Source organism: Planococcus citri, chromosome 5 (genome assembly GCF_950023065.1).
Source record: "Planococcus citri chromosome 5, ihPlaCitr1.1, whole genome shotgun sequence".
Classification (NCBI taxonomy): domain Eukaryota; kingdom Metazoa; phylum Arthropoda; class Insecta; order Hemiptera; family Pseudococcidae; genus Planococcus; species Planococcus citri.
Window position 1 is genome coordinate 48,190,434 of NC_088681.1, and position 23,613 is coordinate 48,214,046.

General features: G+C 35.2%; 1 protein-coding gene across 2 annotated transcripts; it reads left to right on the forward strand.

Annotated features, from left to right (window-relative positions):
- Positions 1-1,047: 1,047 nt before the first annotated feature.
- Positions 1,048-22,838, forward strand: Syn1 (Syntrophin-like 1). Of its 2 annotated transcripts, none has more exons than XM_065365417.1 (7): positions 1,048-1,958; positions 2,068-2,280; positions 2,357-2,592; positions 17,828-17,988; positions 18,415-18,593; positions 18,671-18,867; positions 21,464-22,838. In XM_065365417.1, exons 1-7 carry the CDS (start codon positions 1,493-1,495, stop codon positions 21,554-21,556), a joined length of 1,545 nt encoding a protein of 514 aa, XP_065221489.1. In that variant the 5' UTR covers positions 1,048-1,492; the 3' UTR covers positions 21,557-22,838. The 2 variants fall into 2 exon arrangements, with proteins under 2 accessions (XP_065221489.1, XP_065221490.1); XM_065365418.1 differs by having other exon boundaries at positions 1,051-1,958; positions 2,092-2,280.
- Positions 22,839-23,613: the final 775 nt, after the last annotated feature.

Below are 23,613 nucleotides of genomic sequence, written 5' to 3' on the forward strand. Positions count from 1 at the left end.
ATTGGTGTTTTTCAAGTTGAAAACACTTGTCGATATGTACGATTTATGATTACGATAGGCTCAGTTTAGAGTGATCGTTGTTCAGTTTTAAGTTTAACATAATTATATTTTGGTAAAATGTACCAACAATGATGTCATGAAACTTCTGTATGATTTCAGAACGAATATTATGTATGATTGTGAACTACATTATAATATCAAGAGAAGAAACTAAACAACTTAACAACATGAGGAATCTAGGGAAGTAATTTGTCTCTGCAGAGAAAGAAGATGAAGTAACTTTACTCCTACTCGACGTTGTTAATTACTGCGAATAACTGAATGAAAAATGACCGTCAAAAGGTCAAAGATCAAGCCATTACTTACATTATTACGCTCATGTTGAGCAAGATGTAATAGTTATCGTATTTATACATTTTTTTACGAAGAATATTTAGATGAAAAGTTACAGTTGTTAGCAACTCTTCGTTCGGTTTGGGTACCGAACTGTCGAAGTAGCCTTCGTCTCTTCGATTATAATAATAGATATTGATTATTTTGATGTTGAATTTGATTCGTAAATCGCCTAAATTTCAAGCCCCAAGAGTAATGAAATTGTGATAGGTAGGTAGGTATAATTTTCATTGTAGCAAATAAATATACCGAAGTCAATTAGTTTTGTAGCTGAATTTAATGGTCAAGTTGAGCCTTGAGACATAATAATAATTAGAAACACAAAAGATAAATGAGCAAATTCTGTTCATTTTGCCTTTCCCCAATCATTTTCGATTCCAAATTCCGAAATTTCGAAATGATTCGTCAATTAATTTCATTTTCTAATCAGTCAAATGAAAATTGCTTACTGCGCATGCGCAGAATTTACGTAATCTCCCTAAACAACCAATCAGAAGGCTGGAACGCTCCGTTGGTAACACTGTATCGTCCATTTCTACGAATTTTTTCGCGTTTTCAACCAAAACTGATTTTAGCGTTGATGAAATTTCGCTAGGGTACTGTATAATAGGTATGATCGACGTCAGTCATTTTGGTTGTCTCGCGTCGTTGTGTACAGTACGTCGATAGTAAATGCTGTATAAGTGTGGGTGAGACTTACTCACACTTATACAACATTTACTATCGACGAATGTAAACAACGACATGAGACAACCAAAATGGCTGACGTCGATCATACCCATTATACAGTACCTTAATTTCGCGAAACGACTTTTTTGGGAGTTGATAAGGGAGTGAAATTGTTGTATTCATTTAGTATTGTAGTGTTTGTTGCATTAAATGTGCGAGTTAGTCGTCAAATTTCGCGTATAATTCAACTAACAATTGTTTATCGCGTACGGTTACGATGTCGTGGACGGAATTTAAATGCATCTCGTGACGTTAACGGTAAACGGGTTACTTAAGCTGCATACGATGCTACGATACTCGATTCGAGTTATTATCTCAACAATGTGATATACCTTGAAGATATGAACGTACTAATTTAGATACGCTAATTATGTCTGGATACGGTAGATCTGGAATACTAGAAACGTACGTCCGTACGTCATGGTACCGAGTGTTTGTCACGTTAGAAGACGAATACTTACGCATAACATTGGACGAAAGCTACGAAAACTCGACCGCACTAAATGGCACGCTGAATAGCAAGAATTCCTCATCCTTCGAAACGACCACATTTCTAGACGCCGTAGATGTACCGGAGACGGTCGCTAATCAAAAACGTATCGTACGGGTAGTGAAATCCGACAACAACGGATTGGGTATATCGATAAAAGGTGGCAGAGAGAATAAAATGCCTATTTTGATATCGAAGATATTCAAAGGCATGGCTGCCGATCAAACCGAACAGCTTTACGTCGGCGACGCTATACTTTCAGTGAACGGAGAAGATCTGCGAGAATCTACTCACGACGAAGCTGTCAAAGCTCTCAAAAGAGCCGATAAAGTAGTCGAATTAGAAGGTACAAAAGGGTTGATACCTTAACACCTTCGTTATTATTATTTGCTATTTTTTATTTTGGCTTTTTTGTTTTTTTTCTTTTCTTTTCTTGCTCGTATCGTGTATCGCAGTTGTGACCTCGTTCTATGTTACAGTCAAATATCTACGCGAGGTAACGCCGTACTTTCGTAAAGCCAGTATTATCTCGGAGGTTGGATGGGAGCTTCAGAGAGGATTCTTGTCTACCGTACCGCCGCATCCGCATTCTCCTCAGAGAGCAGATACTCGATATTTACCGTTGCAACTTTGTTATCTAGTTCGTAATTTTAAACATTGTGATCATGGTGAGTATCGTCAACCTGAACATTTCCAATTTCCGGAATCTATATTCGTTACAAACGTATGTATATTTTTCAACAGAAAACCGTACGTTCGAATTACATTCCCCGGATGGAGTTCATAGCTGTATATTGCGAGCTGCCGACGCCGACGAAGCGGTTTCATGGTTCAATTCGTTACATTCCGCGCTATATGTGTTAACGGTAAAGGCGCTCAAAGAAGCTAACAACGTGCTTTCGCCGACCTTAATCGGCGGCGAATTACACCGCATTGGTTGGCTATCGACGAGAAAACAAAGACTGAATTACAGCGTCGAGGTAAGTTGGATCAGACTTCACAGACTACGTGACAGCTACGTCAAAACTTGAGCTATTTTTCACCCCCGTTTGTCTGTCTGTCGCGTAAATAATCCGAGCCCGAGCCGCATAGCGAATGTGTTAATTTTACGAGTACAACAACGCGAACCTCGTCGGCATCGTCTCGATTGGATTGGGAAATTCACACCAGCTGGCTGTAGTATGTTTCGCTTTCAGTTTCAACTCCCTGGTGCGTGACAGGTGCCTCGTTCGACACGACCGTATCTTACAAACACGAATGAGCGAGCCCGAGCCCGAGCCGAGATTTGCGTGTTCGAAAGCACCAAAGCTGTACCGCCTTTTAATGAAGTTTTCGAATACTCGAATATAATCCGTTCCGGTGTACTTTATGAATTTTCATAGCCTTTTTTCTCGATTGACCTCTACCTTCAAGTGCGCGGAGCTACTCTTCGTCCTTATCTCTGGCCATTATGAGGGTTCGCTTTGGTCTTTAAAACCATTTGTTAAATAGGCGTCGCTACCACCGCCGCCGCGCCGTCCTGCTTCACTGAGTTCCTCCTGCTGAGGAACGTAAACGTTCGTCAGCCTCTTGGCAAAGCTATGTTTTTAGGCGTGTTACGCGAGTCTTTACTTGGAATGCTGATGGTCGGAGGAAGAAGTGTAAAGAAAGGTTGTTAATTTTTGAGTATTTCGCGGCGAAGATGAATCAGATTATCGAGCATGTCTTTGAAGAAGATGTCACCGTTCCGCGTTCATCGCCCGCATTCGTCATCATCGTAAATTCTTTGAAAATTTCGTATAATCGGTTCAAAATGACTCGAACGTGTACTGTTTAAGTGTTACGATCTCAATTAATATTGATAAAGATGGTGCTGGTTTAATCATCTCTCGATGGCAAGGTCTCTGTACGCGTTTTATTAGAAAATCGTTTATCATTTTGGCAGAACGTTCCGAGAATTCGATTTACTATCTACGAGTAGATGACACCATCAGGTACATATCTGAATTGAGAGAATTTTTTCTCGTAAAATACACCTTGTCGTGGATATTTGTTCGTTCGATCTCCTACTCCCTTCCCATTTGAGCTGCGTTTTGGATCTTTGAGGGGGAATTTTGCAAGAACTTAACGATTTGAGTTAATTATCAACCAAGGGAAAAGTTATCGGAAAAATTGGGAAAAACATTGGATAAGATAGCAGAGGAGAGGTCGCTTCAAAGAATGAAGCACTATACTCAACACTGCAACCGGTGAATAAGAAGCTCGTGCAGACCGGTGAAAAAAACGGATTCATATTTTGGCGACTTATTCTCCCCTTTCCACCCCCTCCTCAACCCCATTCTGATCCGTTTCAATGGTTCAACGTTCCATGATGACGATAGTGATTTGATTTTTTGGTGACATCGTGCTGAAAATGGACTCTAAAATGTGAGGAAAACCATCTTGTAATCAAATCAGAGTACATTAACTTCAATATTCTCAAATTTTTTTTTTTTACAAAAATTTATTGAACTGTGGAAATATTTCCATTTTTTCCACTGACGTTTACTCATTTTCTCACAAGAAGCGTATCCCATTGAACCGGACAAGAAGAATCAGAAGGGGACTGCAAATTACACCACCAGGAAATAATTTTAGGTGCTGAAATTCAGTTTTCGATTTTTGGCAAATTTTCAAAAATTCGAATGTGACCCATTTTTTTTTTTTTTTTTTTTTTTTAAATCAAAATCGGATTAAATTGACGTAATGGGCTAAAATTTGGCTTTTACCCTATTTTCGACGTCCTCAGTCGATTGATGTTGGTTCCGAACCGTTTTGGAGCCTCCAGCAGATTTTTGGATTCTCCAGTTTTCGAAAAAAATGCTGTAAATTGAATGAAAGTAAAATCCGGCACCTGTAAACTCGAATTTACAACCTTTGTGTCATTTTTGATCGATTTAGACACATATTTTCAAAATGTTTTTGTTCCAGTTGAAATGCAAAATTTTTTCCAGCGATTACCGTCGCGTAAACGAAAAAGATTTTGAAAATATGTATCTGAATCGGTCAAAAAGATAACAAAGATGGTGAATCTGGATCTATAGGCGTTGAATTTCATTTGAGGCCTTCTTAAAAACGTTTTTTCGAAAACTGGAGGCTTCAAAACGGTTCAAAATCATCACCAATTGAAACGAAACGTTGAAAATAGAAAATGGGCCGAATTAAAATTTCACCAGAAAATCGAAAAATGAATTTCAGCACCTGAAGACCTACAATTTTTTAGCCCTCTCTCCTTCTGGAGAACGAAAAAGGTCCGAATTTTGGTTTCTCGAAAATAATTTTTCAAATCACAGAGAAACGTGCAAAAATGTCGAAACAAAATTTGTAGAGCATCGAGAAAGAAAGATTTTTCGTATGGGATTATAAAGTGGAGGAGTGGCGTTTGGAGAGAAGCCACTTTTGAACACTTTCCAACAAAGTAAAAAATTCCCGAAATGAAATCACTCTGATGATTTGCTGGTGTAAAAAAAACTTGCAACCAACTGTACCTCAATGCGAGGGGGTGAGGAGATCTCTAAAAAAAAAACTCTGGTTTGTTCCAATAATTGTTGCTCTTTCGGTCATTTGTCATAGAAAATTAAAAAATTCAAACGGATCTGTGGAGCATTAAAAAAGGAAATTTTTTACTCCCGAATGTTCCCCTCAAAACGTATGTTATTTGAGGAAGGGGGGAAGGGAGAATTTAAAAAAAAATTGTTTTTGGAAAATTTCTTCAAGTTCGATAAATGAAATATGTAAAATCAAGCTTAATCGAGCTCTTAGGTGATCCTTAATCTGCCTTAAATCAAAGTATCGCGTAGAATTTTGAACAAAAAAATAGATTAATTGGCCATTTTGGCTTTTATCAGCCTTTATCATACAAAAAGTGGTCGGGAGGAAATGAATTTCAGCAAAATTTGAACTGTGTGACTCATTGTTTACTTATTAGATTTTCAGAGGCGTGGAGATCGAATATCAACTTTGGTTGACCATCGCATAATTCTTATGTATCTGAAGGTACTTTGGGGATTTTGATCCTATGAATCTTTGAGAGCCCTCTGCCCTCTTAAACTGACCAAAGGAACTTTTCGATTACTCAGTCACCGATTTTGCTCCTTTTTTGCTGCAAAAAACATACGGAGATCCACAAGATAATTTTCAAAAAAAATTTCAAATGCCCAAATGGAAAATTATGCGTTTTACAGATTTTCAAATTTTCCAAAATTATTCTAAAATTTCGCAGATTAATTAAAAAATTGAATTGCCAGCCACTATTTCAGAAATTCTCATTTTTTATCACGTTTAGAGGGCCAGTTTCCACAGAAGTCGAGAACGTGGTATTTTTGAGGGCCTAAATTCTTCAGAAATGTACTTTTTTTTGCTCAAGTTGAAAGAAAACCTCAATACACGTTGGTATTACGTAATTAGAATGAGACCTTTAAGGAAGATTTATAAATTTTGTCTATCCAATCACTCGTTTGGAAATTTTAAACCTTTTTTTTCTTTGATGAAACAACTCGAGTCAAAGTGCACTTTTTCAGGGTGTCTAACGTTCATGAAAGTCATGAAAAAGTCATGAATTTTGCTTGAAACATTCTTAAAAATTTTTTTAAAAGCCTATAAAATGAAAAAAAAATAAAAAAATTGTTCAAAAAATCAGAAAAATGAAAAAATTGAAATATCTAATTTTTGATCCTGTAAAAAATGGCAATCCTGTTTAATTTCCTCTCAGTTTCAAGTTATTTAATGGGGGGGGGGGGGTGGATTATTTTCATGCGGTAAAAATGTGAAAAATATGTCATGAATAAAAAGTCATGATTTTTTATGTGAAAGTTTTGTTAGATACCCTATTTTTTCATTCATTTTGAATCAAATGTGACTCTCGTATGTATAGCTTTAGATCCCAATAGCTCATTTTGAGATTTAATTGGGGCATTTTTCTAACAAAAATTGGTTCCCTCTCTTATTCATGTGAAAATTGAGCTTCCAATGTTGTGATTGCGTTTTAAACGTTCCTAAGCAAGTGTTCTTCTGAATATTCAGAGGTTATTCGATTTTTTTTCTTCAAAATGATCTGTTGTTTCAGTGCAATTTTTGAAAATTTAATTCGTACAATCCTCAAGTTTTCCTTTGAGTTGAGTGAAAACCTTCAAAGTCGTTCGGAAAAAATTTTTAGCCCTGAAAGTGCCTCTGCAGAAGAGATAATATGAGCCTTCTGAGAACTGGATTTTCGAAAACATCGTGTTTTTTTACGCTAGATCCTATCCCATCTTTTTTAGAAATAATAGCTCCAGTTTCAAAACATGATAATTATTTGAAATTCTGCGTAAACTTAGGTAATTGCCATTAGAATCCAAGACCACTTTTAGGCTTCTACTGAGCGATAGAAAATTTGCCAATCGCTCATTTTTAGGTAGGTACGAGTAAATTCGTGTTTTGATTTTGAAAAAAATGTTTCTTTTCAAATATTTGCATTAATTAAGCCAAAACATCAAAATATGTAATTTCTGATACTGGGGAAATATTTTGGAACGCAGTGGTGCCAATTTTTTTTAGCCATTAAGCGTTGGCAATTTAAACAAATCGAGGAAAATACGTAATGAAAAGACTTGAAAATTCGTTTTTTTGAAATTGACAATAATGACCAAAAAATTACTCCACTGAGTTCTAAAATATTGCCTTAGGTTCTCAGAAATTATATTATTTCGATACGTTTTTACGTTTTGGTTTAATTGATGCAAACCTATCTTTTGAAAGTGGACTATTTTTCCCAAAAAAGGTTGTGTGAGGACTAAAGCGAAAAAGCCACGATTTTTTCAGAACTGTCCCCTCTTTGAGGTCCCAAAAATCTTCCTTCTTGGATCATCTTCAGAGCTGAAATTTTTCCTTACAAGGGAACCTCTTGAGGTGTCACCTCCGATTTGAACGGGACCGCGATTTTTGGAAAGAGCATGATCTAAAATCCCCAAAACCAAATTTTCAGCCGCCCAACTTTATTTTTCGATTTTTAGCGAACGTTTGAAAATTCAAAATTGACTGTTTTTGGTGATTTATGCTTTTTTTTTTTTTAAAAAAAAAGTACGTACTTGATCAGTAAAAATGATCAAAATAAGTCCTAAAACTGATATTAATTCCCCAAATCCAAATTTCTCCAGAATTTTGAATTTGCTCCAGAAGGCGTGAATATGAAGTTGCGGGCAGCTAAAAATCGAGTTGTGTGTTGTACTCGACCTGTTTAACGAGTTTATCAACATTTGAGCCGATTTTGGGAAGGGTACTTCAAGAGTGGTTTTTTCGACCAGCTTTTTTCATAATAAAAATATCCAAAAAATCACACAAGTTTCCCATTTTTTCATTATACAATCCACTCTTGCCTGTATAAATGCTGGTTAAAAATAAAAAAAGAAAGTAAAAGAAAATTAAAAAAGAACAAAATTGGTAACCGAGTGAGCAAGAACTACCTTTGTTACCCGAACTACTCAAACGAAGTGAGGAGGGGTGGTTCAGAGCAAAACAAGGAACAGCTTTGGAGAAAATCAGGCTCGGAAAGCATCGTGCGTTTCTTCCCCGTTGCAAATAATTCGGTATGTTTTTATAATGAACTTCAAGCATGAATAATGGAAATAAATATTGAACATTTTGAAAAACTTTTCGGATTTGTGATATTTACTTTATTAAAATTTCGCCAACTCAGCCCAACTCCATAGATTTTTTCCAATTCGCGTAGGCTCAGCGCAAATTTCTACTTTAATTCTTTCATTTCTTTTCAATCTATGTAACAGCTCAACATTCCACGAAGTACTCGTTTGTATAATTTTAAGAATGCTTCGACCTTGGAGAATAAGTGAATTATCTATTTCTATATTAAGATTCTAGTTTCTCGAAGTCTAAATTACGCAATGAGAAACAAGGAAACAGATATAGGAGGGTGCAAAGAAATACGATAAATATTTTCACTAAACCTACACCCTACTTTTGGTAAATTAGTATCGTGTTTCAGTCAGCAGCGGAAAAATACCTAGAAAACAAAGGCACGAAGAAAAAAAATGCTTCTCGAAAAATAAACCAAAAAAAAACGAAAAACGAAAAAAGGAAGTAAGGAAAACCTTAGAAAAGAAAAAAGCGACGCGAAACCGTGAAGAAAATAACAACAGCGACGACGACAACGACAGCAACAGCCCTGAGAGAAGGTTAGATAAAGCTACACGAGAGAGTAGAAGTGAAAGATAAGGAGAAAGGAAAAAAAAATGAATAACCGGAGGAGCACAGGTGTTCTTGTTGTATTGATTTTTCAGCTTCTTAAATGAATTATACTATAATCGAAAATTAAAGATTACACGTCGAAGTCGCCATATACCTATCTAGTCGTCTTTTTGTCGTGTTTTCATCCCCTATATACATGTGCACTCTGCACACACTCCTTCTCCGGTCGTTTTTCCCTCTTAGGTTGTTAATTTGATTGGCGGATTATTCGATTTAAACGAACGAATTACCTGGCGAAATTGGCTGTCATTTCGAGAGCCACAGAAAATACTCGGTGTAATTTGGCAAAAAGCAAACGATATACTTTGGGAAAGCCAACAACCAACAAGGACGCGATGAGATTAACTCGCAGCTTTGTGTATGTATAGGTAGAGGTACGAACGAAAACGAAAGTTAGATCCTGAAATAGGCACTAGTAGGCATCCAGCGAAGGAACGTAGTAGATCGAGGGGAAACTTGAAAAGCTTTCGTATTTGCGAGAGAATTTCGCAAATCTGCGAAAAACACGCGCTACCAGAAAAGCTCGGTTAATTTTTTTAATTAAAAAATCCCCTCGACGAGAAAATTTCGCCGCTGTTATTCTTTTTCCAACAACACAAGACGAGCAAAAATCGCGACCTATCGTGCGAAAAAATACTCCACTACGGTGGAAATTTCACTTGTTATAAGACCTACCTTCTCGTTGTCATGCCTGTTTCTTCGCTCGTAATTCGAGTAAACGTACAAAATTGGCAACGACGCCTTCATCTACGAGTATATAAGAGTATCTTTTACAAAAGCAAAACGAAAACCGAGACTCATTAAATGAAATTTTACTCGGCGAGTCGTCGACGACGAAAAAAAAACCTACTAGGGTCGTTTCAAACCATCGACCATGCTCCTTTCTTCTCGCTTGTTGGTTGCATTATGCTGGTTTAGGTACATAATAGAAAATTTTTTTCAACCCTGTTTGACTCTACTCTCAAGGTCGAAATAAAAGCAACCATAGAGAAATACGAGTAGAAAGAGAGAGAATTTGTATGTGAAAAGTTTTCAAACGACCGATATTAACGACGACGACGACGACGGCGGCGTCATTTTCAAGAAAAAGCCACCCCAAGGAAATGAGTGGAGCGAGGATGAGAAGGGACGACTGGAAATTCGCCTTAGATATTATGGAATTGTGTATAATAGGCTGAGCGAGAAGCTACTCGTACGTAGGTAAAGGGTGGAACGGTGCGGCGTTAAAATTTAAACGAGAGAATTTCGCGCTTGAAAATAAAGAGAACGAGAGAGACACAAAGAGAGATTTAATACCGCAAAAGCCGAACCATTGTGAATTTGCGAACTGCCAAGGTTCTTTTCAACAGCTTGCTTAGGTCTGAATCTGAATGTCCAACAACCGAAAGGATACAGAGATACAGAAAGGGGTGAGGAGATAGAGATACCGGTGGTTACGTTGTGTGTACTTTGTAATGATTGTGCAGAGTAAAGTTACGGTTATAAGAGTAAAAGGATGAGATTTCGAATGAGTTAGGTTTGATTTGGACTTGGCCATCTCGCCAGTTGAGAGTGTGAACGTTTGCTATAGGAGGTCTTGTTTATGGGTAGATTCTTGTAAGTGGGATCCTTCTGGCTTCTTGGGTAGGGAAAGGAAAATTTCAGACTACTATTTTGAAAAATTTTAATACAAGCTGCAGCTTGCTGGAAAATGTGCATTTTTCGACTTAACTAATTGAAACTAGTTGCGAACCGAAATTTCAGCTGTCCAAGTTGCAAATCCATCCCTTATTCTTGGGATATTTGAAATTATTGGAGAAAACTAATTTTTGGCTGAAGGCTCCAGAACGAGGAATTTGTGAAAAATAAATTAGGAAGGTTTGTATTAGTCCTTTCAACTCAGTTTTGCAAAAATTTCAAAAAGTTTATGTTTTAATCAATTTTTTGATTTATTTCAACATTTTAAAAAACTTTCCAAAAATTGAGAGGCTGAATTGGACTGACGAATTTGGGTGATTTCAGGGATTGTACTCGGTTACTTTTTAAGTAACCAAGTTACTAAAGTTACTAATAGTAACTTTTGGTTACTTTTTAAAAATTTTGGTTGCTAAAAGTTACTTTTTCCGAGTTTTTTCACAAATATCCTTTTTTTTCTTCAAAATTTTACCCAGAACTCTTTTTGTTTTCTTAAAAAATGGTGCTGTTTTACCTCTCAGGAATTGTGAATTTTCGAAAGCTTTTCGAAAGCTTTTGCCCTCGCTTGGCTCGGGCTTTTCTTCATATTTCTATGAATATACGTATAATAATTTCCTGAAAAATTGAAAATTTTGAAGCCAAGAAAATCAACTTTTTACTTACATCATCAGGAATGACGTTGTTTTACGTCTCATATTATCAATTTTCGCAGCTTTCGCTTGGGCTTTCACTCATATTTTACAAATAACAAATAGGTACCTAGGTATATGTAATTTTCTGAAAACTTGTAAAATTTGAAACTTTTGAAGCCACGAAAATCAACTTCTTGCTTAAAAAATGATGTTGTTTTATGTTTCAAATCATAAATTTTTCGCAGCTTTCGCCCTCGCTTCGCTCGGGACAATTTTCAAACATTTCCTAAAATGGAAAAATCAACTCAACAAATTCCAAAAACATAATCTCATCAATATCTGACCAACTTTTTGAAAAAATCTTGTTGTTGGGTGGGGGGGGGGTGGTGGTAGAGTAAAAGTTGGGAAAATCTAGCGTGAAAAGTTGTGAGAATTTCAGTCTCCCCCCCCCCCCTCCAACACATCGCTTCATCACACCTCTGAAAATAAAATGTAATAGTTTTGTATGGATCAGAGTTTTTCGGTCACCTCAACTCTATTTTTTGCATTGAAAATTTTTTTGGTCACTTTTCTGTTTACTTTTTGGTTACTTTTTCCAGCTTTTTTGGTTACTAAAGTTACTTTTTTTGAGAAAAATTTGAGTACAATCCCTGAACTAAACCAAAAAGCTATTGAATTTTTGTACTAGTTTTTTTCACATTTTACAATGAATATTATTGAAGCTTGTGCCAAATTCCTGTATAAAAACTCTCAAAAAAACATTAAAATCACTTTTAAAAAAAAGTGCAATTAATTTCAGTAGAATTTGACATTTGACAAAACGCAACCAAAAAGGGATAAAACATCGTTAAAATTCAAAATTACTTACCAAAAATATAAGGACCCAAATTTATGAAATTTCAATGTCAAAAATATTAAAAAATATATTAAATGATACTTTTTTTAAAAAAACATGAAAATCAATAAAACTTACCATTAGACAGAAGAAATTTATACAGAATAAATTGAGCAAAATGTAGAAAAAAATGCATAAAACTTTCCTAAAATAACATTGAAAACGTGAAAAAAAATACTTGAAATCACTAAAAACTATACCAAAAAAAAAAATGAATGAAAAATTTTAGTTAAATTTGACAAAATTTTGCGAACTTTGCTTAAAACGTCATTGAAACTCCTCCTAAACACAAGCAAAAGTACATTAAAAACATTGTAAACCACTGGAAAGTACTGAAAGTTGATTGAAATTTGCCAAAAATGCATGAAAACGTGTTGAAATAATGTGAAAACGCTAAAAAAAATGAAATAAAATGCTGCAAAATTTCCAAAATTGGATGAAAAAGTTTTGAAAACGCGTTCGAATGATCTAAAAAAAAAAAAAAAACAGCATTAAAGTGAATGGAAATTAGCTAAAAGTAATGAAATTTGACAGAAGTGTATAAAAAAAGGGTCAATTTGTTGAAAATGACACAGAATTTCGTGAAAATCTTTGAAACCTGTTGTTCTGTACTCATGTCTGCAGCTTTAATTGGGAGGGGGATAAACAAGAACTGGAAATTGTAAACTTCATTTAATCAGTTTTTCCATCCCTGAATTTAAAGAGGAAAAAATACTAATAAGATAAGGGAGGTATCTCAACTTGCAACAAATTTTCGAACCGAAAGAGCATCCAAAAATGCAGCATTATTAGGCCAAATTTTAGGTGCTGCGAATTTCATTTTTCGATTTTTGTGGATTTTTGGAAAATTCAAATTGTGTGCATTTTCCCTGAAAAAATTAAAATCGATCAAATTTAGATAGAAAGTTTTTTTTTACCTTCAAAATTTCCATAAAAGAAGTACTTAGACCAAAATTAAACTTTAAACTTGTCACATACGAATTCAGATTGACTGTTTTGCTGACTATTTCCATCAATTTTTACGAAAATTTTCAAGTTCCTTTTACGTCAGGTCAGATCAAAAATCATCTTCAACGATTTTAAGAATGCTTAAATCTGGTTCTTCGTCAATTTTTTTTTAACCTTCAACAATTATAGGCGATCCTTTTGAATTATTTGGAAGTTCCTGGCGGATTTTTGAATTTTTCAGTTTTTGAAAAATCTGATCAAAATGTATTGAATGTTTTGTGTTGGTAGAAAATTAAATTATATATTTTTTTGTGTCTGAATTGAAGACTGTCACGAGAGCCAGAATCCAAGTTTGAAGGTGCCAACTTCTATTTTGACCTTTTTAATTTCACAGCATTTTTTTTAAACCGGAAAATTCAAAAATCCGATAGAGGCTTCAGGTCAGCTCAAAACTATGTATGTACCTTCAATTGATTGGGAAAGGAATAAAATAGGTACATACATAGACATACCAATTTTCTGTTTTTTTTTTTTTTTTTTTTTTTCCATTGAAACGTTTTTGTAAATGAGTGATTTTTTATTTCCCCCCAAAATAATCACCGGAAAAAATTTTGGTTTTAAACCGACAGAAACGAATTTTGAGTTTGTTTTTTGACTCGAGCCTAAAATAATTGGAAGGGTTCCTTAAAAACAATAAGTAGTAGGTACGGGGTGCTGAATTTCATTGTTGCTCGTTTTATGGCAATTTTTCCAAAACTGGAAAATTTGAAAATTGGCTCGAGGCTCCAGAATGGCTCAAAACTATCTCCATTCGATTTTAAACTAGGATAAAGACCAAATTTCAACTTTCTACCTTAATTTGATCAAATTTTGGATGTTTTATGAAAAATGGGCCAAAAGTTTGAAATTTTAAATTTCGCCAAAAATGAAATTCTGCACCTGAAATTTTCTCTTGTATATTTTTAGATGCTCTTTCGGTTTTTCTTTTTCATATCGCCCAAAAGCTTTTCTGTCGGCTGAAATCCGTCCCTCTATAAAATAAATGATCAATTTTTTATAGCACTTCTTGCAACTTTTCTGATACGTTTACGTATTTCAGCGATTGGATTTCCATAGCCGAAATGTTCAAGAAACATTTTATTTTTTTTTTAAAGACAGCTTTTTTAATATTTTCACAATTTTGCATATTTTTGATAATCTATCTATCTATCTATCCAATGCTCCTTTTTTCCTTCCTCCTTCACCCCCTCCTTATGAAACCTTGGCCTCAATTTTCCCTCAAATGTGGAAAATAAATCTACCTTTTTTTTCAAAGAAAAAAGCAGTTATGCTTGGATGCTAAAGATAAATTAAAGAACGAGCGAATTGGAGCAATCGAAATAGCTTTTTTCCTTTTTTTTTTTAATTTAACGAATCAATTGAAAATTCTATCCAGCGAACTCGTGTTATGAAATTTTCGAATGCCAAATCGAGTCGCTACAAAAAAAAGAACAGTGAAAGTGAAAACTGTGATGTAAGAATAAAAATAAATTTTCCATTCGAAACTGTGGAATTTTCAAAATGTCACACAAAGTGGCAGATGTTTCACGTGTTTACGGCGGTAGGAAACAATTTGAAAAATTTATTTCATACGACGATTGAAATAGAATAGAAATAAAATTGGCTCTCTCTTTGTTATTTATGTGTACGAGATGTCTCATAAAGGGTGAAAAAAAAACTGAAAATAGAAATGAATATCATTTTAAAGAACAAATTTTTCAATTTGGTGTCACTTATTTTGTTCCTGCAATTTCCGCCATTGATAGTAGTCCGGCATATGACAATAGGAATAATTTTACCCCCTTCCCCCGCTAATCCTCTAGGACAACTTTTTTCTTGAAGGGAACATCCTGAGAAACAAATCAAATTGAGCCAAAAATTGGGAAAAAATCAAAATTTTACCAAATTGATCCAGAAAGTTGAAATTTGAGGTATATCCTATTTTCGATCTTGCAAATCGATTGGAATCGGTTTAAATCCGTTTTGAGCAGTTCTGGAGCCTCCAGCAGATTTTTGAAACTCGAAATTCTCACGAAATTTTCGCTGCCCTCCGACTTAAACACGTTATTAAGTCGACTGCTGATGGCTACAAGTCATTTTGGAGCCTCCAGCGACTTTTTGAAAATTCTTGGAGCCTCCAGTAGATTTTTGAAACTCGAAATTTCCACAAATTTCATCAAATGCAGTTAGAAAGCCGAAATTTATTCTACAAACTAATTTCAATACGCTATGACGTCGGCTAAAGGTAGATTTTAAGTCATTTTGGAGCCTCCAGCGACTTTTTGGAAATTACTGGAGCCTCCAGCAGATTTTTCAATGCTCGAAATCTCCATAAAATGTTACCAAATAGAGCTGGAAATCCAAAATTCATTCTGCACTCTAATTTCAACACGCTATTGAGTCGACTGCAGGTGGGTTCGAGTCATTTTGGAGCCTCCAGCGACTTTTTAAAATTCTTGAAGCATCCGGTAGATTTTTGAAACTTGAAATTTCCATAGAATTTCATCAAATGGAGTTATAAAGCCGAAATTCATTCTGGAAACTAATTTCAATACGCTATAAAGTCGACTGAAGGTAGATTTAAAATCGTTTTGGAGCCCCCAGCGACTTTCTGGAAATTACTGGAGCCTCCAGCAGATTTTTCAATGCTCGAAATTTCCATAAAATTTTACCAAACAGAGCTGGAAATCCAAAAATACGCTATTGAGTCGACTGCAGGTGGGTTCGAGTCATTTTGGAGCCTCCAGCGACTTTTTGAAAATTCTTGGAGCCTCCAGTAGGTTCCTGAAACTTGAAATTTTCAGAAAATTTCATCAAATGTAGTTATATAAAGTCGAGATTTACTCTGGAAACTAATTTCAATACGTCATCGAAGTCGACTTCAGGTGGATTTCAAGTCGTTGAAAGGCACTAAAATTAATTTTGAATCACTCTGTACGAATATTTAATTTTTTTAGTACGTATTTTCGGAACAGCCTGTATATATTTGTTCGAAAATGGAAATTTGAGACGGGATGTTTTCATTCTCAATATCACCGGTGATGATTTTAATCGCGTTAAAGACTTTCGTATTAGCTCGGTTTCATTTTTCTGCTGTAATTGAATCCTCTTCATGATCAACCTTCCCTATTTTACAAGGTATTCTTCCCCTTTTTCATACCTCCATTCAATTCTTGTAGTATTTGAAGTACGTACGACACGTACTCTACCACAGGAGAAAATATTGACGTCGTCCCCTCCCTCCTCTTCCCATCTAGTACTTATAATATCGTATGTAGGTATTTTAATAAGATAACCTGCTAATGTTGTGGCAAGTCGAATATTAAATTTGTGTCTATTTTTCTGGGTATTTTATTACGCTCTTCATTCGATGTAATCAGTATACTTCGACACAGTTGTGACCTTATAGTTGAAGGGAATGAGAAGGACGTCACACATTCGTGGTTGTTTGCTCGTTCACATGTTTCAAAACACAGTCAAATTCGAAAAACTGAAGTGTGCAGCTTCGATCTCACACTCACTCACGCAGGCAAGCTCGAAGACGAACGAACCATATGTGCTATGTTTGAGTATCTTTATATTACTAGTCCGGAACTCGAGACCATTTTTCTCTTTCCGGTGAAAGGTTTATTATATAAAAATGCCAAACAAATGAAGGCAGCCAGGGACGAAGGATGAGAGAAGCGAGCAGGCAAGAGTGAATTCAAAAAGTAGATGACGAAATTGGCCAAAGAATAGATGCAGAGTGAAAGTGGCAAGGAGCAGGGTGTATACGAGTACGTAAAACTGCCTAAACAAAGTAAACGTATACATTATATACACTATGGTGTTTACACATAATAAAAGTATACGAATACAATATATTTTCTCGGCACAGGGTACCCACGAAAAGTACCCTGGCAGAGGGGGGGGGGGCATCGTAGCAGGAAGAAATTCGAGTTGACGTGTGCTGTGTTGGGGGAGGGTGCGTTGTTTGATGCGGCGGCGGGCGTAAAGTGGCCAAGGCGAAGGGGGTAGGGGTGGTAAAGTCGTTAATACGTACCGAAATTTAGTTTAATTAATTTTATACGATCGAGTAAAACTTTCAAGAATGGAAAAGACGGTTTTATATTAGAAAAGTAGAGCGAGAAAGGACTAGGAAACTTATTGCTTATGGTACCTACACCTCTCTCTGGCGTCGCCTACCCTCAGCTCAGAGTGTGCTTCGCTCGACACCTCGGCTTGGGCTTGGGCTTGGGCTTGGGCTTACACATACTTACCTATTTGGAAACGAGTTTTTGGTAAACTGTGACTGTGTACGACGATAATGTAAAGGTATTGTACCTCGTAGGTATAATATCGAGTCATCGATTATATCGAACGACAGTGTCGATGATAGCGACCTGCAAAACGAAGCATAAGCTGAGATATAGCGATGGAAAATTTACCGGGGTGAATTTTTCACGTGCCCTTCAAAGTCTCGCTGAATTTCACACCGTCTTGAAGCCCCCCCCCTCCCACCACACCAACTCGTCTGTATCAAAAGCTATTACCTTGGTTGTTTACCTGTTCGGGACTGAGGGAATAAACGAAAACTGAAAAGCACGACATAAGGATAATTATGCTAATGCGTTTTTAATTTATTAACGCGAAGAAGAGAGAATTTACGTTAAAAATTATATACTTCAGCTCGTCGTGTTATTTTTGTGTTTTTTTTAATTTGGTCTTTTTTTTGTTCAAGTTTTACTTATCTCGTATTTTTCTTTTCTGTTTTTTTCGATGACGTAGAACGGAAGAGCCGACTCGGATAGCAGCGAAGATGGCAACGATAAATGGCAATCTGTTTTCGGAGCGGTCACCGATCGCGAATTAAGATTGTACGAGTCTGCTCCCTGGAGTCCGGAAGCTTGGAGTGCTCCGGTCGAATTATGCCCGTTGATTGCCACCAGGTTAGAAAGGGATATTTCGGAGTTGGGTGTAATTAAAGTACAGGGTGTCTAGGAAACAAAATTTTTTACTACGCTGTGTCCTGAATATGTAATGAATTACATTGAATATTTATTTGGCTACTGGTTAGGTACAGTATGTCACGAAAATGGCCATATTTTGTGAGCTGCTTTATTTTTTTGCTGAAAATATTGAGATTCTTTGCAGAAGAATGTTTCAAAAATGATGGAAAATCATCATTTTTTTTATCGGTCAAAACTTTAAATCGTCGAAATTAATTTTCATCGTGAAATTGGACAAATGAAATCTCTTAGAATAAATTTTAGATCCTCAGTGTGAAGTTGAATCGAATCTCAAGAGCTTAAAAATCTAAAATTTAATTCTCAATTGTACGTTTTTTTTTTTTTTTTTTGTTTTTTTTTTTACAGATTAGTCAATTCTTCCCGTCAAACCGATCTGATCACATTTAGCGTTCGATGTGGCACATCGGAAGGTGTAGTGACCCATCATTTGAAAGTTGAAACCCACAGAGACTTGGCAAATTGGGCTAGAACTATTGTACAAGGATGCCATGCCAGTGTAATGTTGCAACGTGAAATTAGCATGAGTAAGTTTATCTTATTCATTAGTTCAAATTATCGTTGTTGGTGAATTTTAAATCACGGATTTTGTTTTTCTCCTCAGGATGTATGTGGCGAGGTAAACCAGCTCAGCTTTTACTGCACTACGAAAACGGTTTCGTTTTGCTGGAATCTGCAACTGGATCGGTGGGTCGTGAACCGAAAGTGTTATGGGCTTATCCGTTTGAGAAACTACGTATGTCTGCTGACGATGGCCATCGAATCTTGTGGATTGGTTTTATGAACGAAGATGTGGAAATTGTGAGTTTGATACGAAGTCATATTTATAGAAATTTTGTTGTTTTGAAATCATGTCGATAAAATAAGAGACGAATGGCTTTAAAGCTTCAAAATTAGCGAAGTCATCGTAATTTTTTGAAATTTTTGGTTTTGATATTTTTTTAGCGATAATTCAAAAAAAAAACATGAAAAAAACCAAGTTTACCAGAAAACTCCTTCATTCCTCCGTCTCTTCGATGAAGAACTTCTCAAAAAAATCCCTCAATTCAACATTTCGATGCACAAGTTTTTTTTTGGCAATTTTAAAAAAAAAATTCAAGATGATTCAAAATTTGATGAAAAAATAAAATGTTTGAAATTGTGACATGATAGAGTTGAAAACCTGGGATTTCAAACTTCACTCTCCCTTTTCCGAATCTATTTTTCGCGAATTTCAAAAATTTTGGAGCTTCCAGCGACAAAATTAATTTTCTCCAGGACTTTGTATGTATCTCTTAATCAGCTGAATTCATCTTGGGCAATTGAAATTTTGGTTTGCATCTGCTTTCGACTAATTTAAATTGAAAAATGCACACTTTTCCAGTAAACTGCTGGTCGAAAATTAACGTGTATTTTTTTTTGTTGAATTTAGAAAACTAACTTTGTTTTATTAAAAAGTTCTTGAAAAATGTAAACAAAATTCCAACAAGCCAAAATATTGGCTGTCCAAGTCGATATCCAGCATTTTCAGCAAAAAATGTCGGAAAATTATCGAAAAATTCGATTTGGCAACTATAATTTTTGGAATCGTTTTTTTTTTATTATTCAAAAGATGAATCCTCTGAAGTTTGAGCGCGATTTAGAGTCTGCAAGTACGAAAAAATAATTTTAGAGCCTAAAATTTTTGAAAAAAAAATCCCAAAAATTGTCGAAAAATGTGATTAGGCAGCTACAATTTTAGGAATTGTCTACGTATTCTAGTCAAAAGATGAGTTCTCTGAAGTTTGGATGCGAAGCTGTAGCCGCCCAATCGCATTCTTCGACCATTTTTGGAATTTTTTTCGAAAATTTTGGGCCCAAAAAATACTCTTTTGAATGCGTGGACTCGAAACCTCGTCCAAAAATTGATGATTCCCAAAGTTGTAGTTGCTCAATCGCATTTTTAGGAAATTTTTCAAAATTTTTGGGCCCCTAAAAACATTTTATGGACCCGATGACTCTTTTACACGATATGTGTTGTGAGAATCACTATTTTACTTTTTTTGATACATTCTTTCATTTTTTTTGGCGGATTTGTTCAAAAAATCAAAATTTCAAGACCTTTGGACCCTTGTGGGGCCCACAATTTTTCCATTGGACAGCTGTGAATTTTGAGGTGATTTACCCTTGGAGTCTTCTTACTTGAAAAAAAAACTTCGGGTTAAATCGGTTACTACTGAAATTCTGGATTTTTTTGACAATTTTGCTCTTTCTGAATATTTTAAAACCAAACTGGAGGTAAAATTCCAAAAAAGCCTCTTACCTTAAGAATGAAATTTAAAATCTCTCTACTTAGCTATGGTAAAAAATCAAAACCCCTTCCCATTATTCAAAATACATAAATGATTTGGTGCCCGAAATCTCATCTTTTGGCCTCTTCGATTTATTTTTGAAGATCATTTATCTCTCAAGTCCACGACTGACCCAACCTGGTGGTCTATAGAAAGAGAGCAGAATTACTGTTTTTCTATATCGAGTTGAATGTCAAAATTTTACTACTTTTACCTCACGAGATTATTTTTAAATATTTTTTATTTTATACCAAAAGAACTGAGGAGAAAAAAATGCATCAAATACAATAAATTTGTTAAATTTTGAACTTTATTTGCCAATTTTTGACAAATAATGTCATTTTGAAGTAGTTTTTGTGATTTATTTTCGGTATACAATTATTTATAAAAATGGACTCGAAATTAAACAAACTTGTATTTTGGCTCCGGACTCGATAATTTTGGAATATGTATTTTGAATTTGGAGCTCCCTCTCCTTTTTTTCTCCGTCCATGCCTGACGGACTGCTTTGACGTATTCAAAATAGTGATTAATAAATGAAGTATTTTTTAAAGTTCAGTGATTATCATTTAAGCAATTTTAGTAAAATTTAAAAAGCTTGAGATTGAACTTCGATTATGATATGCTAATTTTTTTCGTAATGAGTATGAAAGTTGGAAGTCACCATTTAAAAACTAATAAAATCACAGCAGTGCAGAGGTTTCTATCGAACTGCTTCTTTTTGACCCTGCTGAAGAGCACAAGAGCCTCAATTTTGATTAAAATTTGAAATGAATTGGAAAGCCAAGTCACACACTGACTATTATTGATTTTAAGTTGCCAAGTTCGAATATCGCTACTCATTTTTCTAATCCGATCTCTTGGAGCCCCCTCCCCTCCCCTCCCCTCCCTACAGGGCTATTCTTCAACGTGATCATGGACTCGTGGTACCAAAAAAAGAAGAAATTCCATATGACTCCTCCCAATTTTAAATTGAAAAGTGAAATTTTTTTGAGGCATTAGAGTGAAACCCCAAAATATTGGTTGTTTTTTTTCTAAAGTAAATAAAGAAAAATTTTGTAATCCCAATTTTAATTTGTTTTTCGCAGGAATTAGATCTGGAGTGTTGTCCGAAGCCGTTTGTATTCATCCTTCATAACTTCCTGTCAGCCAAGATCCACAGATTGGGATTGTACGCTTAAGGAAGACTCGTCTATCAATTCTTAAATGTACTATTTGTTTTCGCCATCGATTTATTGCATGTAACTAATTCGTTGTAGTAGTATTTCGGTACTCGTTTTATTTGGTAGTAATTCTTGTCGTTTTTCTTTACATTTCTTTCTTTTTATACTCTTTTCCGCGCAATTCTGTGATGTTAGTCGGAATTTTTAACTATACAGGTGTGAACTTGTAATATATAAACAGGCCTAATGTTTGCATTTTGTATAATTTATACGACGCTGCTGTGTGAATGTGTGAGTTGATAGTCTAAAATAAAACGTACGTGTAGATAAGGAATAAGAAAATGTTCAAGTGGTGTCGTACTTATAAAATTGTTGAAATTCGCGGAATTGGAATTCGTGTCAACAGCAACACACACACACATACGATTCGTTTTGAAAATGATCGTATAGCTCAAGTGGTTCAATTGGTTTCGATGTTTTTTCTGTTTTTATTATTTGATTTTCATTTTTTTTATACTCATCGTTTGTTACGTAATTAAATTATATTGTACGTGTATTTGTGTAGCAAAGTAAGCAATATTATTGTGTAATTTACCTATAATTACGACTTATGTGTATTGTGTATAAACCTTCTTGGATTTTGTAAATAATCGTTGTTCTTAAGTAAGAAAAAAATGTTCCTGTTGAAAAGTATAGCGCACAACGATGTACTATTATTCTTTTTATTATATTTGTACATAGTTTGTAAATTGTTCGTTCGAACGTTTATCTTACGTTCTCGAAGATTATGTTTTATTTATTATTTTTGTTGACTTTTCTTTCATGTATTGTGTTTTAAGAGTTGTACGAGAAGAGAAGATAAACTATATAAAGTGGTTGGCCAGTGTATCTCGTAATGGGATTTTTTTTTATTCTTTTAAAATATACATAACGTGGTGTTCTGCATAAATATAGTTGAAAATGTATCGTAAATTATTATTGCTGTCGCGCGAGATAATCAAGCTGAAAATTTTTTCGAAAATTTCAAAACTAGTCAAAATAATATTAAACGGAAAGCAAACGCAAGTGGATCTGCTATTTAAAAAAAAATTAATATAAACATTGCAATAACACGTGTATTTGATTTGTTAATTTACTTTTACCATTTATATTCTTGTTGTTTTATTTTTTAAAATGGTTTTTGGATTGATTGATTTATTGTAATGTTTTTAAGAAAAACAACTTTTTTAAAAGTTTTCATCACTTTTTATCTTTTATTAATTATGTTTTCAAATATATGAATGTATAGAATATTTCAAAAGGTGTATTTTTTGTTCGTTTTTTTTTAGTTGGGGGGGGAGGCGGGGAGGGCTTGTGCTCATCTTATTGGATTGGATTTGCAGTTTGCTTGTTACAAGGGAACCTCATGATCAAATTTTTTTCTTCAAAAGTAAGAGAACCCTTAGAGAAGTCCACCATAAAGGTCTCACAGTGGTCCAAAAGTATCAAAATTTCAAATTTTTGGGAATCGAGTGTCAAAAAGTCATAGGGTATTTTTGAGCACCAAATTTTCAAAAAATTGCCCAAAAGTGGTCGAAAAATTTGATTGGACAGAAGATCGTCTGTCTGCCCTGCTAAGGTCATTGACTTGTCTACCTGGCTTCTGAAGACTGTCTGGATTCTCAAGGTCATTGACCTCTCGTCTGGCTTCTAAATGAAATTTGGCTGCCAGTCTGGTCTTCGAAGGTCATTGACCTGTCTGGCTGGCTTCCAGTCTGGCCACCTAAGGTCATTGAGCTCTCCATCTGACTTCCAAAGATCATTGACCTGACTGTCTTGAGGGTCGTTTGGAATTATGTTTAACCTACAAAGGTCATTGACCTTTCTATCAAGCTTCTGACGGTCGTCTGGTTTCAGGTCTTCCTTCCCAAGGTTATTGACCTGTATGTCAGGCTTTTGAAGGTCGTCTATCTTCCTGTCTGACTTCGTAAGGTCATTGACCCATGTGTCTGGACTCTCAAGGTCACTGACCTACCCGTCTTGCTTCTCATGGTCGTCTATCTTGATTTCTCGAGGTCATCTATGTGCCTGTTTGA

Coding starts and splice junctions, on each gene's coding strand:
- Syn1 (XM_065365417.1), top strand. CDS start 1,493: ATGTCTGGATACGGTAGATCTGGAATACTAGAAACGTACGTCCGTACG. Junction 17,989..18,414: donor TGCCCGTTGATTGCCACCAG/GTTAGAAAGGGA, acceptor TTTTTTTTACAG/ATTAGTCAATTCTTCCCGTC. Junction 18,594..18,670: donor GCAACGTGAAATTAGCATGA/GTAAGTTTATCT, acceptor TTTTCTCCTCAG/GATGTATGTGGCGAGGTAAA.